Raw genomic sequence first — 16,710 nt, 5'->3', positions numbered from 1 at the left:
ATCGCTTTGATAATAATCAAACCTATTCACTCAATTATGCATTCTAGAGAAAACACTCTCCATGGCCCTCTTAGGAGTGCAAGCCTCCTGACTAGGCTTTCATCTCTTATAAAAATGTGGAATTCCTTAAAAATAAATTGGTCAGATAATTAAAGCTGATTAGTTACTGGCTCTTAAGCAGAGACATTAGAAGGAATTAATGAGGAATTTAGCAGTTTTTTATGTCCAAGAAATAAAACCATGTTAGAAAACTGTGAAGTACTTCTGTTCTGAGAGTTTTCTTTGTGGAGTCCATTCTCTACAGCCCCATTTTTAAAAGGGACTTATAGGCCACTATAGAGCAGCATGCACAGCTTTTACTGTGCACAGTGGAAAAGATTTACAAACTTTTTAAAACAAAAGGAAAATTAACTCAAAGGTTGTTTTGAGATCCAGGACAATGCTTAATGTCCTTATTGTGCTAAAATGAAACAAGCCCAAAATAGGCGTCTGCCAAACCCGACTGGATTGTTTGCTGATTTCAGCGATGGGACAAATAGAGCTTTGTCCTTCTTGGTGTCCATGCAATCAGGAAGAATTTCAATAGAACGTACAAAAAGAAGAAGCAGTATGCAGATTCAGTGATGGGAGCAAACTCTTAGTCGAGCCACATGAAAAGCACAGTGGAAAAAAAAAAGTCTAGTGAAAACAAAGAAAAAGGACATACCCGTTTTCCCAAGTTTTATTCTTGAGAAGATAGGGGCTTTGGAAATTCATAGTTAGCAAAGGCAGAGCAGATGTGTTGTTCTGTGAACTAGAGTGTGCACCTGCATGCACACGTGTGTGCACACACCACACACATACACACATAGTCTCAGGATGAACTATATTTTCACACCAGTTCTAAAATAAGCACAAAGTGGTTGTTGTACTTACAATGTGAACACTTTGTTCCACTCAGGATTGAGGTTTTTGTAGACAGTGTGTGTTAGCAGTCTATCGTTGTTCAGTTCTACTACACAAAATGGATCACTTTTGCCTACGGGAGATTTGCAGAGAATGATTTCAGCATACACAGCACCTGCACTGATGGTATAATGATCATATCCTTTGTGATCACAATCCTTCCCCAAAAAGTTTTATAACAAATGAAAAACTTACAAATTAAAAACAAATCTCATCAAAACAGATGTAACTGGATATTAGCCATTGCTATGATTCATTGTGATTTAGAACTTGAGACCAAAGTGTATAGCTTGACTTTTGATAGGCTGCAAATTTTAGCAAATATAAAACTACAGCTTTTATGGGAAAGTGCACGTTCTTTGGTTCTATTATGACCATTTGAACTATTCAATCACTTTAATCTTACAGATATACTTTTCAACCTATCTGATCCTCTAGTAACTCACCACGAGGACTTCCATATAAGCTGAATATGAGAAAATAACTATATTGCCGACAGACAGCAATTCAATCTCATTATGGCTGAGTTACTTTCCCCTGAGATATCTATGGGATTCATGAAAAGGTAAAGGATACTGAATAAGTAGGCTGTTTGGATCTTAAGATCAACAAGCAGTCTGCATACTAAAGAAACAGCACTTCTTGTTCTTAATGTTATTTCAATGTTGTAAATAAAGCACCTGGACATTTTCTATCCATAGTGACTCTCATCTGCCATGCTCCAATCATCCATTCCATAGTTACATTTTGGGATGTCTCGAATTTTTTGACATATCATATCTCGATTTATAAGATTTCACAGAGCCTCTGGCTCTGTGAGAACAGCGTGAGTGGTATTGGTGCAGTGTGTAATTTGTTTGATATCTTATACAAATGACAATGGAATCAATATTTAGACAAAGCTGTTCAGAGGTCATATCTTTTAAACTACAATATTGATTTAGACTACATAAGAGGTTAATGTGCATATTATTAACTTTAATGATAAAGAACAATTGTTTTAAATGCATTGTGAATTGTAGCCACAGTAGTTTAAACTGGTGCGAAACCTAAAATATCATCTAAGATTTTCAATTAGATTTTAATGGGAAGGAATTTATTAGCTATCAGTGACAGAGAAGCTGTATATTCCCACAGAGGAGTGTATATATATATATATATATATATATATATATATATATATATATATTGTCATAGGATGATATTTAAATGAGCAGTACAAACATCAAGCTACCTTTAATTTATGAATTTTATATTGAAAACGATTTAGTATGCATGTGTTAATTTGGTAGTCTCATCTAACCCAACATAATTGCATAATTTAACATTATGGTAGTTTCCTCAATTTGGGGTCTTGAGGCGTCTTCTCAGGGAAGACTAGAGAACTGGTCATCTCTAATGACTGGTGACAAGTCAACCTATATGCTTTGCCCCTGGCCCGGTTTTATGGGTTCTGGTTCTTACCTTCACTACTCTCATTCCCAACTCATACACAATACAAAAGACAGTGTTGAAATATCTTGTTCATTTAAAGCCAGTGAAATTGGTTTCACTTGGGACTTTAATAACTTAATTTTCTTTCATAGAGTTCTGAAACTAGCATACACAGGCAGGCACAAATAGCTTTTGGAAAATGTTTATACGCAAACCTCTAGGCAAGATTTTCTTCAATAATAATGCCATGTCTTAATCATCAGCAGGTTACAGATATGGGAAAAGTTTTATAATTTTAAAACATCTTCATTGCTTTATCACAACCAGTATTGTATATGCTAGAGAAATAACAACGTATAAAACAATGAAAATAATCCCTGTACTTATGGATTTTGGACTGAAGAAAATGACTGCATTTCAGTATGTGTCAAGTGATAAATACGATGGTGGAATTTAATGATGGGTATTGTGATGTGAAATGCTTCTGTACACAGGATCTTCAAAGACTGAAGAACATGACTTGCTGCAAACAAATGGCGTAGAGACAAAGTAATGAAAGAGGTAACAGAGTGAGCTGTAGTTTGCCTGGAGGAACAGACCCTGTAAAGGCCAGAGAAGTGGCTGTGTCTGGTTTGCTAGCAATATCCAGGAAGCCAGAATGACTGAGGAAATAGATTGGGAATGTGTGTACTACATGACAGGGGGGACAAGGAAAACAGTGGGCCTCTGAAAAACATAGCTCTCACTCTTGCAAGACACGATGCTTTGGGGGAATGTGAGTTGAGGAATGATCTGAACTGATGGCTATCTGAAGAGTAAGGTGGAGAGGGCAATGGGAAGGCTAGGGAGAGCAGTGCCAGCCAGTCCAAAATGCAGGTGGTAATAAACAACTGGGTTCTGGGAACCCTTTGAAAGTCGAAGCATTGTATTTTAGCAATGCAAATACTGAACAGTCTAACACATCTTACATTACCAACATTGGGAAAACAGTTAACTGAACTTAGCCGAATTTTATGTGGGATTGTGGATAGAAAAAACAGTCACTAACCAGCTTTTCTCCCTAGAATCTGACAGAGACTAGAGAAGAAAGTTTGTTTAAATAACTAACTACAGGCAACTGAGGAACACTGAGTGTTGGAGGTCTAGTGTTCCCTAAGGAAGAGCACACCAACTGGCTGTCATCCCTGAAGACATTCATCTGAGGAACATTGTACAGACTGATAGGTTGTTTTAAGGAATAGATGCATGCAATAACAATTAATGAAAAAAGAGGCCATGAATTTGAAAGAGAGATAATGGGTATGTGGGAGGGTTTGGAGAGAGGAAAGGAAAAAAAATGACACAATTACATTATAACTTCAAACAATAAAAGAAGTAATAAAAAAGATAAAAGAAAGTTTATTGAATTTTTATTCACTGTTTTTCTAAAAAGGCATGTTTTGTAGTATTAGAAATTGATGCAATGCTGTCTTTGAACACTATTAGTCTTCACTAACTTAAAAAGGACTCTTCTGACACAGCGATCAAGGCAATTACAAACTACTATCAGCAGCAATAGCAAAGTACCATATCAGATTCTACCAAATCAGAATTAAAGCATACATTAGAGTTTTACTTTTAAAGAAGTAGCTGTAAGCAGTGTGCTAGTTTGTCTTGATGCTTTGCTGTTTGAAAATACTGGCTTCTCTGTTCCTTAGTTTTTTAGGGTTGATTATTTGCCACTTATGCAAGTAAAAGCAATCAGAGAAACACTAGAGATAAGCCAAATCACTACTCACATATTTACCATCCACTCCTTTCATCTTTTTATCATCTGTTTTGACTCTGTAGTACATTTCTCTGATTGCTGAGAGCACCAGAGTGGCTGGCCTCTGGGAAGGAGTACTGATGCCCAGTAGGCATACAATATTTTGCAAAGTGCATATTTTTTCTCAATATCACATGGCTAGAAGTGTGAGAGATGAAGGCAGTAGCCAATGTTGAGGTGTATTTTTAAGTCTTATAATTTTTCACTAAACAGAAACTTAATAGATTATATACTCTATTATATTGTTATTTTCACTTCTGTCCTAAGCTCAAGGCAGACCTGTGGGGTGCCAATAGTCTCTTTCTTCACTTCTGTTATTTTGGTGACAGAAATACCTATCTCTTTCCTTAGAAATGTAACAAATTGAGGAATTTGGAATTGATGGAAGACAGAAATTGTAGTAGTGCTGTGTGGTAGACATGGTGTTGATTGCTTTAACTGCAATGACAGCTAGAAGAGAATCCAGCCTTCCTTGAGAACATGGCAATTTCCAATGTTGACAATTTTCTAAAGAGAAATGGGGATGCCCTCTGAAGCATTCATTACTTATTGAGTGCCTGCTCTGCTCACTCCAGAATTATAAGTATGATTAAGACATAGTCGAGCTCTCAAGGCATGCACAATTTAGTAGACATGATAGACATGTAAATACATAATTATTATGCAGGATTGCAAGGACTGTAATAAAGGTAAGTGAAGAGTGCAGTGGGAGCAGTGAGAAGAAAGCACATAATTTTATAATCCTGAGATGGGGACAGGAAAGGGAAGCAGAGCTTTCCCAGTGGAGTGGACCCTTGTGTTATGCCATGATTGGACATCTTTGTCACCAGCTTTTTTAAAAGTGAAGAACCATCACAAAAGTGAACTTTATAACAATTTGTAATCAGGAATATCTCATTTAAAGTGATTCACATATTTCTTTGATAATGTCTCTATAACATAAAAACTTACAAATGAATTGCATAACTCATAAAACAGACACTTTAAACCAGTATGCTTGGATACTTTTCCATAATCTAGTTAAATGCTAAAAGCCATTTCTTTTCCTTACAGATTTAATAAGAAAAAGAATCTCCCATGTGAATTACAACTAGTGATTCTTTTACCCCTTATCATAAAGCTAAATTGGCAACAGACTTCAAAGCACATATTCCATCACTTCATTCTTCCTTTAATAAATCCTTTTACAATAATAAAAGAGATATCAGGATTGACTCCAGTAGGCATCTTTTCTGGGAATCTTCAAAACTACACCATGGATTAATAAAGTGAGTTCAATGGCTAATTTCCACCCTTGCCCTTACTCTCCAGGGTCACAACCTGACATACTGGTGAAGAACTGTGGGAAAGTTCACACAGTTCATTTGCTACCTGTTTTGTGGCAGGTTGTGACTCAGTTCGTTGAAACTAGTAGTTTGAGTATTAAGGTCACTCAATGATACTGAAAGATATTCTTGCTCCCAGAGCAGAGCATTAATCCTGATCAATCAGTGGTGGGCTTTGTCTAGGGTCATTTTACTGCTGACAAGAGGCATAGTTTGCTAGATGTAGTGTGTCACTAAAAATGTGGGGGTGGGGAGGACCTAGTGACCACCCCTTTGTTGTCATGTCTTTGAAAACACAGAAGGCTTTTAGTAGCATGGAAAGCAATTCATACCCACAGGCAGGGAGCTTTTACTTTGAGCCTACCTTGCATTTATTAAGCACTTTGGTTTAATTTCCTCAGTTGCCACAGTTTGCAATGACTATATTTTAATCTTTAAAAAATTATAATCAAGGTTGCCATCTGTCTCTTCTGAAAACTTTGAATTTCAATCATGACATATAACAATGTCAGAGCTGAGGGAATTCCAGGGGTTCCTTAGAACAAAAAGCAACATATGTTGAGGTTTCTTCCAATCTTTTTCTTACCAATGGAAATGGAGCTTTGACCATAGGCTTTCTCATCAACTGGCCTAAACATATTTTAAGCTTCATATTGGTAGAATTATATTAACCGACACTCTTTAGTAGGTCCCCACTGGGTTTAAGTCCAGAACTGAGTGATAAAAACAGAGTTTCTGTTTTCTCTCTAAGCTATGAAGCAGGCAGGTTTCATTGTGGTAAGGAAATTGACACTCTAGTGTCATGCTGTCTATTATTAGACCTAAGACACTTTTCTTTCCTACTGATAATTTTATAATGCTCCTTTTCCTATCCTGAAATAAAATAAAAGTGTAGAACCTCAACTATTATAAAAGAGAAATAGGTAGAATTTTGTTCACAATAAAACCATACCTGGAACTAGTAAACAAATATTTATTGAATGCCTACTGTGTGCCAGAGCACATGACCAAGGAAGAGGAAGTTATCGGTCCTCTTAATTTAATTGTATAAGGGATGGGGTAAGAAGGATAAATATTAAACATAATAATTAGTGGGATGTATGATGTGCTAAAGAGTGACACAGTTAATGGAAACAGAAAAATACAGAGTACTGTGTTAGAAGGATATGAAAGAGGACCACAGTTTATAGATTGAATTCAGTGGTTATAGTACGACTATAAAGATGAAGTTGAAGTTTGGGTGAAGAGGTCAAAGAACTGTAGAACAGCCAAGTGGGTATGTGAGAAAAGTGGTCTTGAAAGTAGAAGTGACTAGAACCAAATCTTTGTGAATCCTGAGTCTCTGGCATGGTTAATAGAAGATGTCAAAGAAGTAAGAACAGCAACCATGAAGTGCTTGAACACCATCAGTCTTTAGAGTGCACTATGTAAATGGTAGCCTTTGCAAAGCTTGATTGAATCATGTGTTTCAAGGTGTAATCTAAATAAACATGATGCAAGGCATGGCACAATCCACCATATAAGCTTGTCTAATCCTTTGTATGGCATTTAGCATTTTCAGCTTCAAGCTGCCAAATACCAAAAGTATCCCCCCAAATTTGTTTCAAAGTTTCTTTAAAAATGACATGAACACTCAAGGGACAGTACTACCTTTTTATCATTTGAGAATCATGGTCCTTCAGTAACATTTCTCATATATTTTGGTTATAGGAATCTTTCAAAATCATTGAAGATCTCAAAAGTTTTTACTGTATGGCATAACCTTTAAAATGACCATTTTAGAAATACAGAACAAGACCATGAGAGGTTATTAGTTTGATGTTAGTGACAATGACAAACATATGTGATATAAACATGAGAGTGAATGAACATTAATGTAGACTTTAGAAACTTGTATTGAGGGCTGAAGAGAAGGCTCAGTGATTAAGAACACTAGCAGGTCTTCATGAGGTCCTGAGTTCAATTCCCAGCAACCATATGGTGGCTCACAACCATCTGTGATGAGATCTGGTGCCCTCTTCTGGCCTGAAGGCATACTTGCAGACAGAACACTGTATACCTAATAAATAAATCTTAAAAAAAAAATAAGGAAACTTGTATTGTGTGCTTATGGGAGAAAATAATGTAAAGCTGAGTGACATATTAACATTGTCATGGAAATAATTTTGACTTCATACTTCTCCGGAAGCATCTTGGGGATTTCAACAAATTCCTGGGCTAAACATCAGACAAAACAAGAGCAGTGGACACCTACATTATGTTGCTCTTAACATTTTTTTTTTATTTCCCTTGCAATCTAGAACTAGATGTACAAGAATATCATAGAACTTCATGTAACTAGAAGTATTATTGAATTCTTAAATGAACCATTTTGATAGAGTCCAGAAGTTGGAATTGAGAAATGGGAACACAAAGAAAAGGAAGACTATATAGCTATAAAATGAGGAAAGCCCACAGAAAATTATGCTTGAACACTTGCAAGCTTACATTACATAGAAAACCTTCACTTTTCATTCATTTTGATATAACATTATATACATGATGTTCATTTTACAAGCATAGATTCAAATAAATTATTTCATCTATCATAAGCATAAGATACATTAAACTCTGTTTGTGGCAACCTTCCTAAATATTTTAGGACCTCTAGTACTTAATTAGACTCTCCTGAAAGAAAAAAATCAGATTATCTTCCTAGAAGTAAATTAATTAGCTAGAGAGATTTTTAAAATGCAGAAAAGCCCTTTAGACTTAAAAATTTAGTATAGTATTAGGAGTTTAAGCTTAAAAAAAAAAAAAAACCTCCCTCAATCAAAGGAAACACAGATGTCATGTTTCTGCTGTTAGAATATTTTCCATTTTTCTACTTCATATCTCATTTGGGATTTTTATTCACCTTGTTACTACTACCTCAGAATCTGATGGCTTTGAAAGACACCTTAAGGAAGAGCTGCAAATCTCATACAGGTAACCAGGGAGTCATTCAGACTCTGTCTCGATAGTTCCAATGATAGGAATTTTTTTTTCCTCACTGGAATTTCTGCGTCATGTTATAATTGTAATTTTTGGAAAACGTTTATTTATATTGAGAATAAAATTACCTATCTGTGACTAATATGTAATTTTCCTTTGTAGCAATTTTAAAATTTAAGTAAAATGGTTAAGTATAAAACAAGGGCACAGCCTCTGTCAGGCAATATGTGATAGAGGTGCACAGGCTGACCTCCTGGGTTGGGTACCATGGCTGACTGGCTGAGCATACATTCTACCCATCTTGCAAACTCTCTTCCTGCACTACACTGAGGCCATGAAGCTCAGAATAGTAGTTCCAGGCTCTCTTGCAGCTAGAGAGGGTGTGTGTGTGTGTGTGTGTGTGTGTGTGTGTGTGTGTGTGTGTGTGTGTGTGTTATATGTTGTGTGAATCGGGTGTTCCTACGTACGGTATGATACCAGATTTCAGTTAACCCTGAGCATGCTGAGTTCATTTTGTTGTTGAAGACAACAAGTAGGAGCTGTGCAAGCTGTTTCTTCTTAAGTTTCTAGTGTGGTAGGAGAACCACTTCTCACTAATCTCTGCAGAATGAGAACAGAGTCCCTATTCTTAGGGCGCTCTGCCCACAAGGATTCTATAACTAACTTAATGCTCTAAATTAAATCACTTTCTGATTAAATTTTCCTTATATATTATACATTTTATTTTATTTTTATGGGTTTCTTGTGTGTGTGAATGTGTTTGCCTCAGTGTGTTTCTTGTGCTTTTGCTCTTTTTTTTCCTGTTTGTTCATTTAATCCTATTCAGGTTTGTTTGTATTTTATCTATTTGTTATTATTATTATTATTATTATTATTATTATTATTATTATTATTATGTGCCTGTTTGTTTTCTAGTGAAAGAGAGAAAGAGAGAGGTTATAGATTTGGGTGGGTGGGGAGAATCTAAGAGAAGTTGGAGGAGGGGAAACCATAATCAGAATGTATTGTATGCAAAATATGTTTTAAATTAAAAAAAATCAATTTGCTAGAATGGAGAAGGCTCTTTGGACATGAATCTTAGCCACTACTTTCTTCACCAGCTTCTGTCTATATCTTCCCCAGGACAGAGCTTCAAAGCATAAAGCAATGAGAAACAGTCCTCCAGTGTCTTGCATAAAATAAGGGTCCAGATCTCTGTGGCTGCTCTTGTGTTCATGACTTGAAGTGGGTGTGCATGTGCATGTGTGCCTGCCTGCGCGTGTGTGTGTGTGTGTGTGTGTGTGTGTGTGTGTGTCCACACGCTCATGTGTGTGTGAATTAGCCAATCTTTCTACTCTTCAGTTTTCTAAATTACAAAAACTGGGATAACAATAGTTTTTAATCATGTTATTATGAGATTCATTCTTGTAATCCTTGTGCTAAATCCAAAGTCATATCTTACATGACAGAGGTTCAAAAATGTTAGTTATTATTATTGTTATTAGTATCATTATCCTGAATCTATTTTCAACTGACATCATTATAAATCCCAAGATTAAAACACAATTTCCGTTGAAAATGCATTCCAATCAGTCTATCAATGTTCTTGATGAATAACTTTGACAATGAAGTGTAATTCTCAACGTTTGATTTTCAATCATGATAACAATACTGTTGTATGTATAATTCACTTTCATAAAACTTAAATTCATCTCTAAGACTAAAGCATTTTCTCCCATTAAAGCAAAACATCCCAATTTTTCACCCATGTAGGGCCTTAGATTTATATTTTTGATGTTTATTTTATTTGATATTTACTTCAGTCTATAAATATATACACACACAATATACATATATAGAGAGAGACATATAAAATGTTTATGTTATTTTTGCATTTTAGTCTCATATAAATGAATCAAGTTACCCGTCTGGAATATTTGATAAACAAGGAGACAATTATGTTGTTAAAGCTATTAGTAAATAGAGTAGACCAAGACAGAGCCATGGGTCTCCCACTAGGTGCCCATTGACATCAGTCCTTAAGTCACTCTTGGGATTACACAGCCCAAATATTTCTATAGAAAACGGTTTTCTCCACCGCCGCCCCCCCCCCCCGCCCCAGAAACCTACATAAATTCAGATCTTCTTGGCTGCATTTCTTACATCCATTGTTCTAAGAAGTGACTGTCTTATTTATACAATTATGACTTGGTCTAACAAAACATTAAGAATAGTTTAATTTAAAATGACTTCAGCACAGAGGAAAGCCTGAAACTGGCTTTATAAGCCACACCAGCAATTCTCTATTTCTTTACCAAAAGGATCATTTTGTAATCTTGAATCCACAGAACCTGATTAATTATTTTATAGTATTTCTCTTCCCTTCATTTCCTATTGATAGGGGGGCTACCACTTTCTCAGCCCATAGTCCTTTACCTCTAGAACATATCAAACCCAATTACTAGTCTCTTTGTCATCCTACCTATTCTTCCAGAGAGCAATCTCCTGACCATGTGACCTGCCTATGAATCACACATGATTTCTGTAATTCCATTTGAAACACTAGTTCAGACTCAGACTTCACCAGTGTTTGTTCTAAATTATGACCTTCATTTATGTTTTAACATATATTTGATAAGAATGTCTTTAAAAAATCTTTCCACTTCTGCAATTACAGTATGACTTTTTAAATGCACTTACTAAAAGAAGAAAGTTTTAGAGGCTGGGACATAAGGAGGAAAGCAGGACCAGTTCCTTAGCCTCATTCTCAGCGAAGATTTGAAGAACACCAGTGCATTTACCACATGAGTGTGTATGTAAGAATGTTTCTAAAGCAGGTATATTATCACGACAAAATGCCAAGCTTTAATGAATTGGATAAAATGTTTTATAAAAGTATACTGCTAAAATAAATCTTCTGATACCCCAATGGAAGGCCTCACCCACCCTGGGGAGCAGAAAGGGGATGGGATAGGCGGTCAGTTGGGGGGGGCAGAGGGAGAGGGAACTGGGATTGACATATAAAACAATCTTGTTTCTAATTTCAATTTTAAAAAGGAAAAAAATAAAACAGATAAATAAATAAAATTGGAAAAAAAACACTTCCATAATATATTAGAAAGCAAATGGAGACATTAATTTATGTCATGGAAATAAAGCATACTTTGGGAAAAGTTTAATTTTTGTTACTATTTCTTTTTGTTTCAACAAATGCAATCTTAAGATTTTAAGATAGTAAATATTGAGAATACCTTCATGCATCTCCTTTAGCTGTAAATTTCTTACTGTAGTGTTTTATCCAGTCTATTTAGTGGAATGATATATATTTTAAAGGCTATATATTTTCTCTTCTACCATCATAGATTTTAACTAATTATCATAAAATAATGTAAGACTATGCTCATTGGATGTTCTCAGTATTATTACATATGATAATGTCAACTACAGGTACATGGTATTACAATTCAAACTGCTACCATCCCACAGAAGAAACAACTTTGCCATGCCTTTCAATAGGGCAACAGGAGTTTGAAAGGCATTTGATGCAATAAGTATGTACATTTTCTACATTTTGCCAAAAGAACTCATAAGTTATTTTGTAAGGACAGTATATTATTTAAGGACAGTCTAGAATATATATGTAAATATTCTATATATGTATAATATATATGCATACATACACAGACACACACACACACACACACACACACACACACACACACGCACACACGCATGCACGCACATGCGCACGTGTACACACATGCATGTGTGCTAGTATTCTCCAACTTTCTATGATCCTTTCCAGGAACCAACTTTCTTTCTTCTCTACAGCTGCCTTTTCATTTTCTTTTTCTGAATAAACCCATAATGTTCAGGGAAAATATCAAGAATAATAAATCCCAATCTCTGTATAAAATATATCTTCATGACATACTCAAGATGGAAATCACAGGAACCAATAAAAATTCAGGCAGCCTTCTGATAATGAGGTCAGAAATACAAATAAATTTACTTTTAATGAAGACTGGAGGCACAGTAATCAAAGTGTTAAAATTCATTTCATGCATATCTCATTTGCTTCTTAGCTGATATTTACCACGCAATTCTGTGAGAAAGTAGAGGCCTAAGATGCTCCAGATAAATGGCTCAATTAATTGTACAGAGGTAGACCTCTTTGAGCCGAGCCAGAGCTGTGAGCTCTTTATTAAAAGCACTATTCTGTAGCCCCTAACCTTGTTCCTTGACTCCTCTCTGGTTTCCAATTTAAACAAGTCCCCATGCGGCCTGCTCTAAAGGGCTTTGTCTCCCTGTCATTGTTAAGAGCGCTGAGGCATCCTGGAAGTGTGAAATCAGACCTCATGAGTTGAACGGTTCCCCAGGGAACGAGAGACTGCGCAGAAGGTCAAAGTCATGGGCCGGACCATCTAAAAGTGTCTGATCGCCGGTCTGTGACACAGCAAGTTGGGGGTGGGGGCTAGACTGAAGAGGACTGAAATTGAACACATCTTAATTAAAGCCCATAGACAGCAAAACAAAATGTTTTCTAGGCAGCCTGTCAAATGGGGCTTAAATTTAGCTCTGCTAATGAGTCTGAGCTGCTCACTGTTATTTTGTAAGATAATAAAACTCTCATCACAGAAGCTGATAGAAAAAAAAAAAACTGTAGCATGTCTTTTTCTGCTGTTTTGTTACTTAAATATTTTCCAACAATGAAGACAGTTTTCCAAAAGGAAAACATGGAAAAAGTCTATGCAAATAATGGGTGCAGAAAACATTTCTCTTTAATAACTAGTTGCTTCTAGACTATGGGGCTGACATGCTACAAGTCTTTATTCATAGCTTCGTTTGGGGGAAAGTGCTCATTTAATGGGACAATTTCAGTGATTATTACTCATAAATCTCCCTTCTTGTCTCCCTCTTTTACTTCCTGCAAGAGATACCACATTCATTTGCAAAACCAGTTTACCAGGGCTAGGACTTTCTAACTCAGTGGCAAGGCAACACATCTTTTGAAGGTTTCCCAGTTCTCCTATTGCTGTTCTGAGGGGCTGGACTCCCTGGAGAGGTTATGACCTCCTCCTCAGGGGAAAAACAAGAAACATGCAAACAAAAAAACTCTACAACGCTGGAAAAATGAGGATGAGGGGCTAGGAGCCACCACAACCCAGGGGAAAGCTGAGAAAGGAGCTGAGAGGACTCACACACTGGAGGGAAGTGGGAGGAGGGGCTGAGGAAGGGGAGCCCTCTCTTTCTTTTGGAACTTGAGAGAACTCATCTCCCAGGTTTAAATACTCTGCTGTGAAAGCCTCACTCAATACAGAAGACTTGAAATGCACTGTTACAAGCAGAAATCAAACCCTACTTAAGGACAAACGGGGGCAAGAAAAGGACAAAACCTGAAGCATTTCATTTCCTCTCTCTCTCTCCCTGTTCCCCCCTCTCTCTCCAGTTGGTCTTTCTGTTCTCAAAGTCTTGTCAGTTTTAGGGCACATGTGATTTCATGTTGGAAAGAATTTTCCCAGAGAACAGGGCAGGAGCCTCTAGCTTTGACTTTGACTGCACAAAGAAGCAGTAACCTCTCATTGGGTAGTCAAAGGTGAGTAAGCTGTACTTAGAAGTATTTCTCAGTTACTCAAACTTTTTCCTTTGGAAGAATTTAGTGCACCAAGTCTTCAAACCCTAGAGCCACTTTCTCAGGCTGTGAAAGGCTGTCCACAATTTGACTGAAATTTCAATCCACTCTTGTGCTGTGCCCAATGTGCGCATATGTGTAGGAGTTGTAAATTGAGGCCTCAACCACCAGAGTTAATCTCTTTTTAAAATCTGTATTAACCTTAATGATTTGAAGTGCACTGTCCAACACTGGCCTATTGAGACCGAAGAAAAAAACTACCCTTGACTATCAATAGTTTATTAGGGGCTTAACTGAAGTGACCTACTGTAGTAGTGTTCAGCCGAACAAGGCTAGAGGCTTTTTGTGGCAAGGGAAAGAATTGAGGGTTTCATTAAAAAGTAATTTGTGCTTTATACTCACTCATTCAAAGAGTTTCAATTGCTCTTTATTCACACAGAGTTAACACAGTATCACAATGTTTCTCAATGAATGTGTTGTAACAAAAGAAAAATTTTACATTTTGAAAGGAAAAATTCTTTGTAACTGCAGCAAGATTGATGGCTACTTAAAAGTTACAGAATTTCTCCTGTGCTCATTTAATGTTGGAATATTAATTAAAAATCATGCTTACATTATGTGACCTTATGTTGCAAAGATTAAAAGCATTTGAGAAATATATGAAAGTTGGTCAAGTGTAAGTTTATCTTGTTAGATTTCTGTAGAAAAGAAGTATTCTGAAGCCAAATACCTTCTAACGATAGCTTCATTTGTACCAGGTCAGAAAGTAGCATAGAGAATCACTCATGATTTTAAAATCCCCTTTATCTGGCTACAAGTCTCTAGATCAGTGGTTCTCAACCTATGGGTCAGAACCCCTTTGGCAACCTTCTATCTCCAAAAACATTTATATTACAATTCATAAGAGTAACAAAATTATAGTTAGGAAGTAGCAACAAAAATAATTTTCTGGTTGGGGGTCACCACAACATGAGGAACTGCATGTATTGAAGGGTCACAGCATTAGGCAGGTTGAGAACTTGCTCTGGATGTATTCTTATTTGAAGACTTGAATACAGAATGAACCACTTAGTCCCCTGTCTTTTCACTTTTGCTTCACATTAGGCAGAGCTTGACTGTCATTAACCATTAAGATGGACATCAACTTTTCAAAGTTCTATGAATAAAAGTCACATGAAGAACCTATGTGTGCCCTAAATTATTTATGCTTTCATAAGTAGTATTGCTTAATAGTATATTTAGACATTAAGCACTAGGCCAGTAATTTTTGCCACCATCACAAATGTCATAAAAACCACAGAAAGTCCAAGGGTGAGCAAGGTCAAAGACAAAATTACCCACTTGGCCTTGAATAGTTCAACATCTCTCTTGTTCAGTCCTGAGCCCATTAGATTATAAGGTCAGCATAGAATGAGGAATCATTAGATTTATATCCATAAAACTGAAGGGAAAAATTGAGATTCAGTTATTCAGGATTCCCCAAATTAATGTTCACTTTATCAAATAAAAATTATATCTCATTGAATCTCCAGCAGAAAGGCTATTGTTATTCACATTGATTTACATAGAACCATTAGGAAAGAAATATCTCTATTTTTTCCAACTTTGAAAGAACATGTACTTTAACTTCCATAGTGGCATACAGGCCAAGTAGGTTAACCTAGTTTGCATATTCATGAAGTTTTAAAATCGATGACAGCTTCTTTCCAAGAGGAGACAAACTTATACAATTGCATTCAGCTTGAATAATGGCAGGTAGCTAAGCATTTGAAATAACAGGTATGTGAATTTTTCCACAAGAAATTATTGTACACAGATTAATTCACTGATAACTATACAAGAAACCAAGTCCTTAAGAAAGAAAATGAATAAAGTCACTATTCACAAGTTTTTTTTTTAACCACTAAATTCTAAGGTAGCTCACATTAAAAGATTACAGCTATCCTTTGCCCCACTATTCTTGGGTATCCATATACATAGTTTAAAGTGTTATTATCTTCAGTTACAAAAGAGTGAATGATTATCTTTTCAAAGAAATTATAAATCCCTGACATTTTTGTATCTGTCATATAATATACTCACTTGAAATATGAAAAATTTAAATATTGCTATTTTGGAGCAAACCTCTGCTATTTAATTTTGAAGGGAATTATCTTTTAATCTGTTCTCAATACTGCTGGATGAATTAAAAAGAAGCATAGTGATTTGCAGACCATTGAATGCTAAGAAAAGGATAGTATTTTATTCAAATAAGTCTATAACTTTATCAGGACCATCTTACTTAACATTTAGAATGATATGCTTATTTTTACAAATAATAACCCAATGTTTCCTAGCATGGTGATATTTCCATGGAACTGGAAATTCAATCCTATCTTGCCACCCAATTTTAGATAGATAATTCAATGGGTGGTATGAACATCTCTCAAATTATTATGGAATTAAATGACAAATGAATGGTCATGGCTCCAAACAAAATAATTAATTAACTTTACAGCTTGATGATATAAACACCATTATTTCATTTGTTAATATGTTGAATAAACAGCCATACTAAAGATAGAGAAGACACAAGACTCATTTTGCTGTTTTTACACGCCTATGTTCTGAGTGAA

The 16,710-nt window shown here is 35.9% G+C and overlaps 1 protein-coding gene across 5 annotated transcripts in view; it reads right to left on the bottom strand.

The window, feature by feature from the left end:
- The window catches only part of Mctp1 (multiple C2 and transmembrane domain containing 1), a 551,176-nt gene that overhangs the window by 156,325 nt on the left and 378,141 nt on the right, over positions 1-16,710 (bottom strand). For all 5 annotated transcript variants that reach the window (XM_035440464.1, XM_027401826.2, XM_027401829.2 and 2 more), the window contains one exon: positions 916-1,018. In XM_035440464.1, the coding sequence (XP_035296355.1) occupies positions 916-1,018 (103 nt within the window). The remainder of the gene's footprint in view (positions 1-915; positions 1,019-16,710) is intronic.

This window comes from Cricetulus griseus, chromosome 2, assembly GCF_003668045.3.
Source record: "Cricetulus griseus strain 17A/GY chromosome 2, alternate assembly CriGri-PICRH-1.0, whole genome shotgun sequence".
NCBI classification, from domain to species: domain Eukaryota; kingdom Metazoa; phylum Chordata; class Mammalia; order Rodentia; family Cricetidae; genus Cricetulus; species Cricetulus griseus.
Note: the sequence above shows the minus strand (reverse complement) of the source record. Positions and strands in the feature narration are given on the sequence as shown.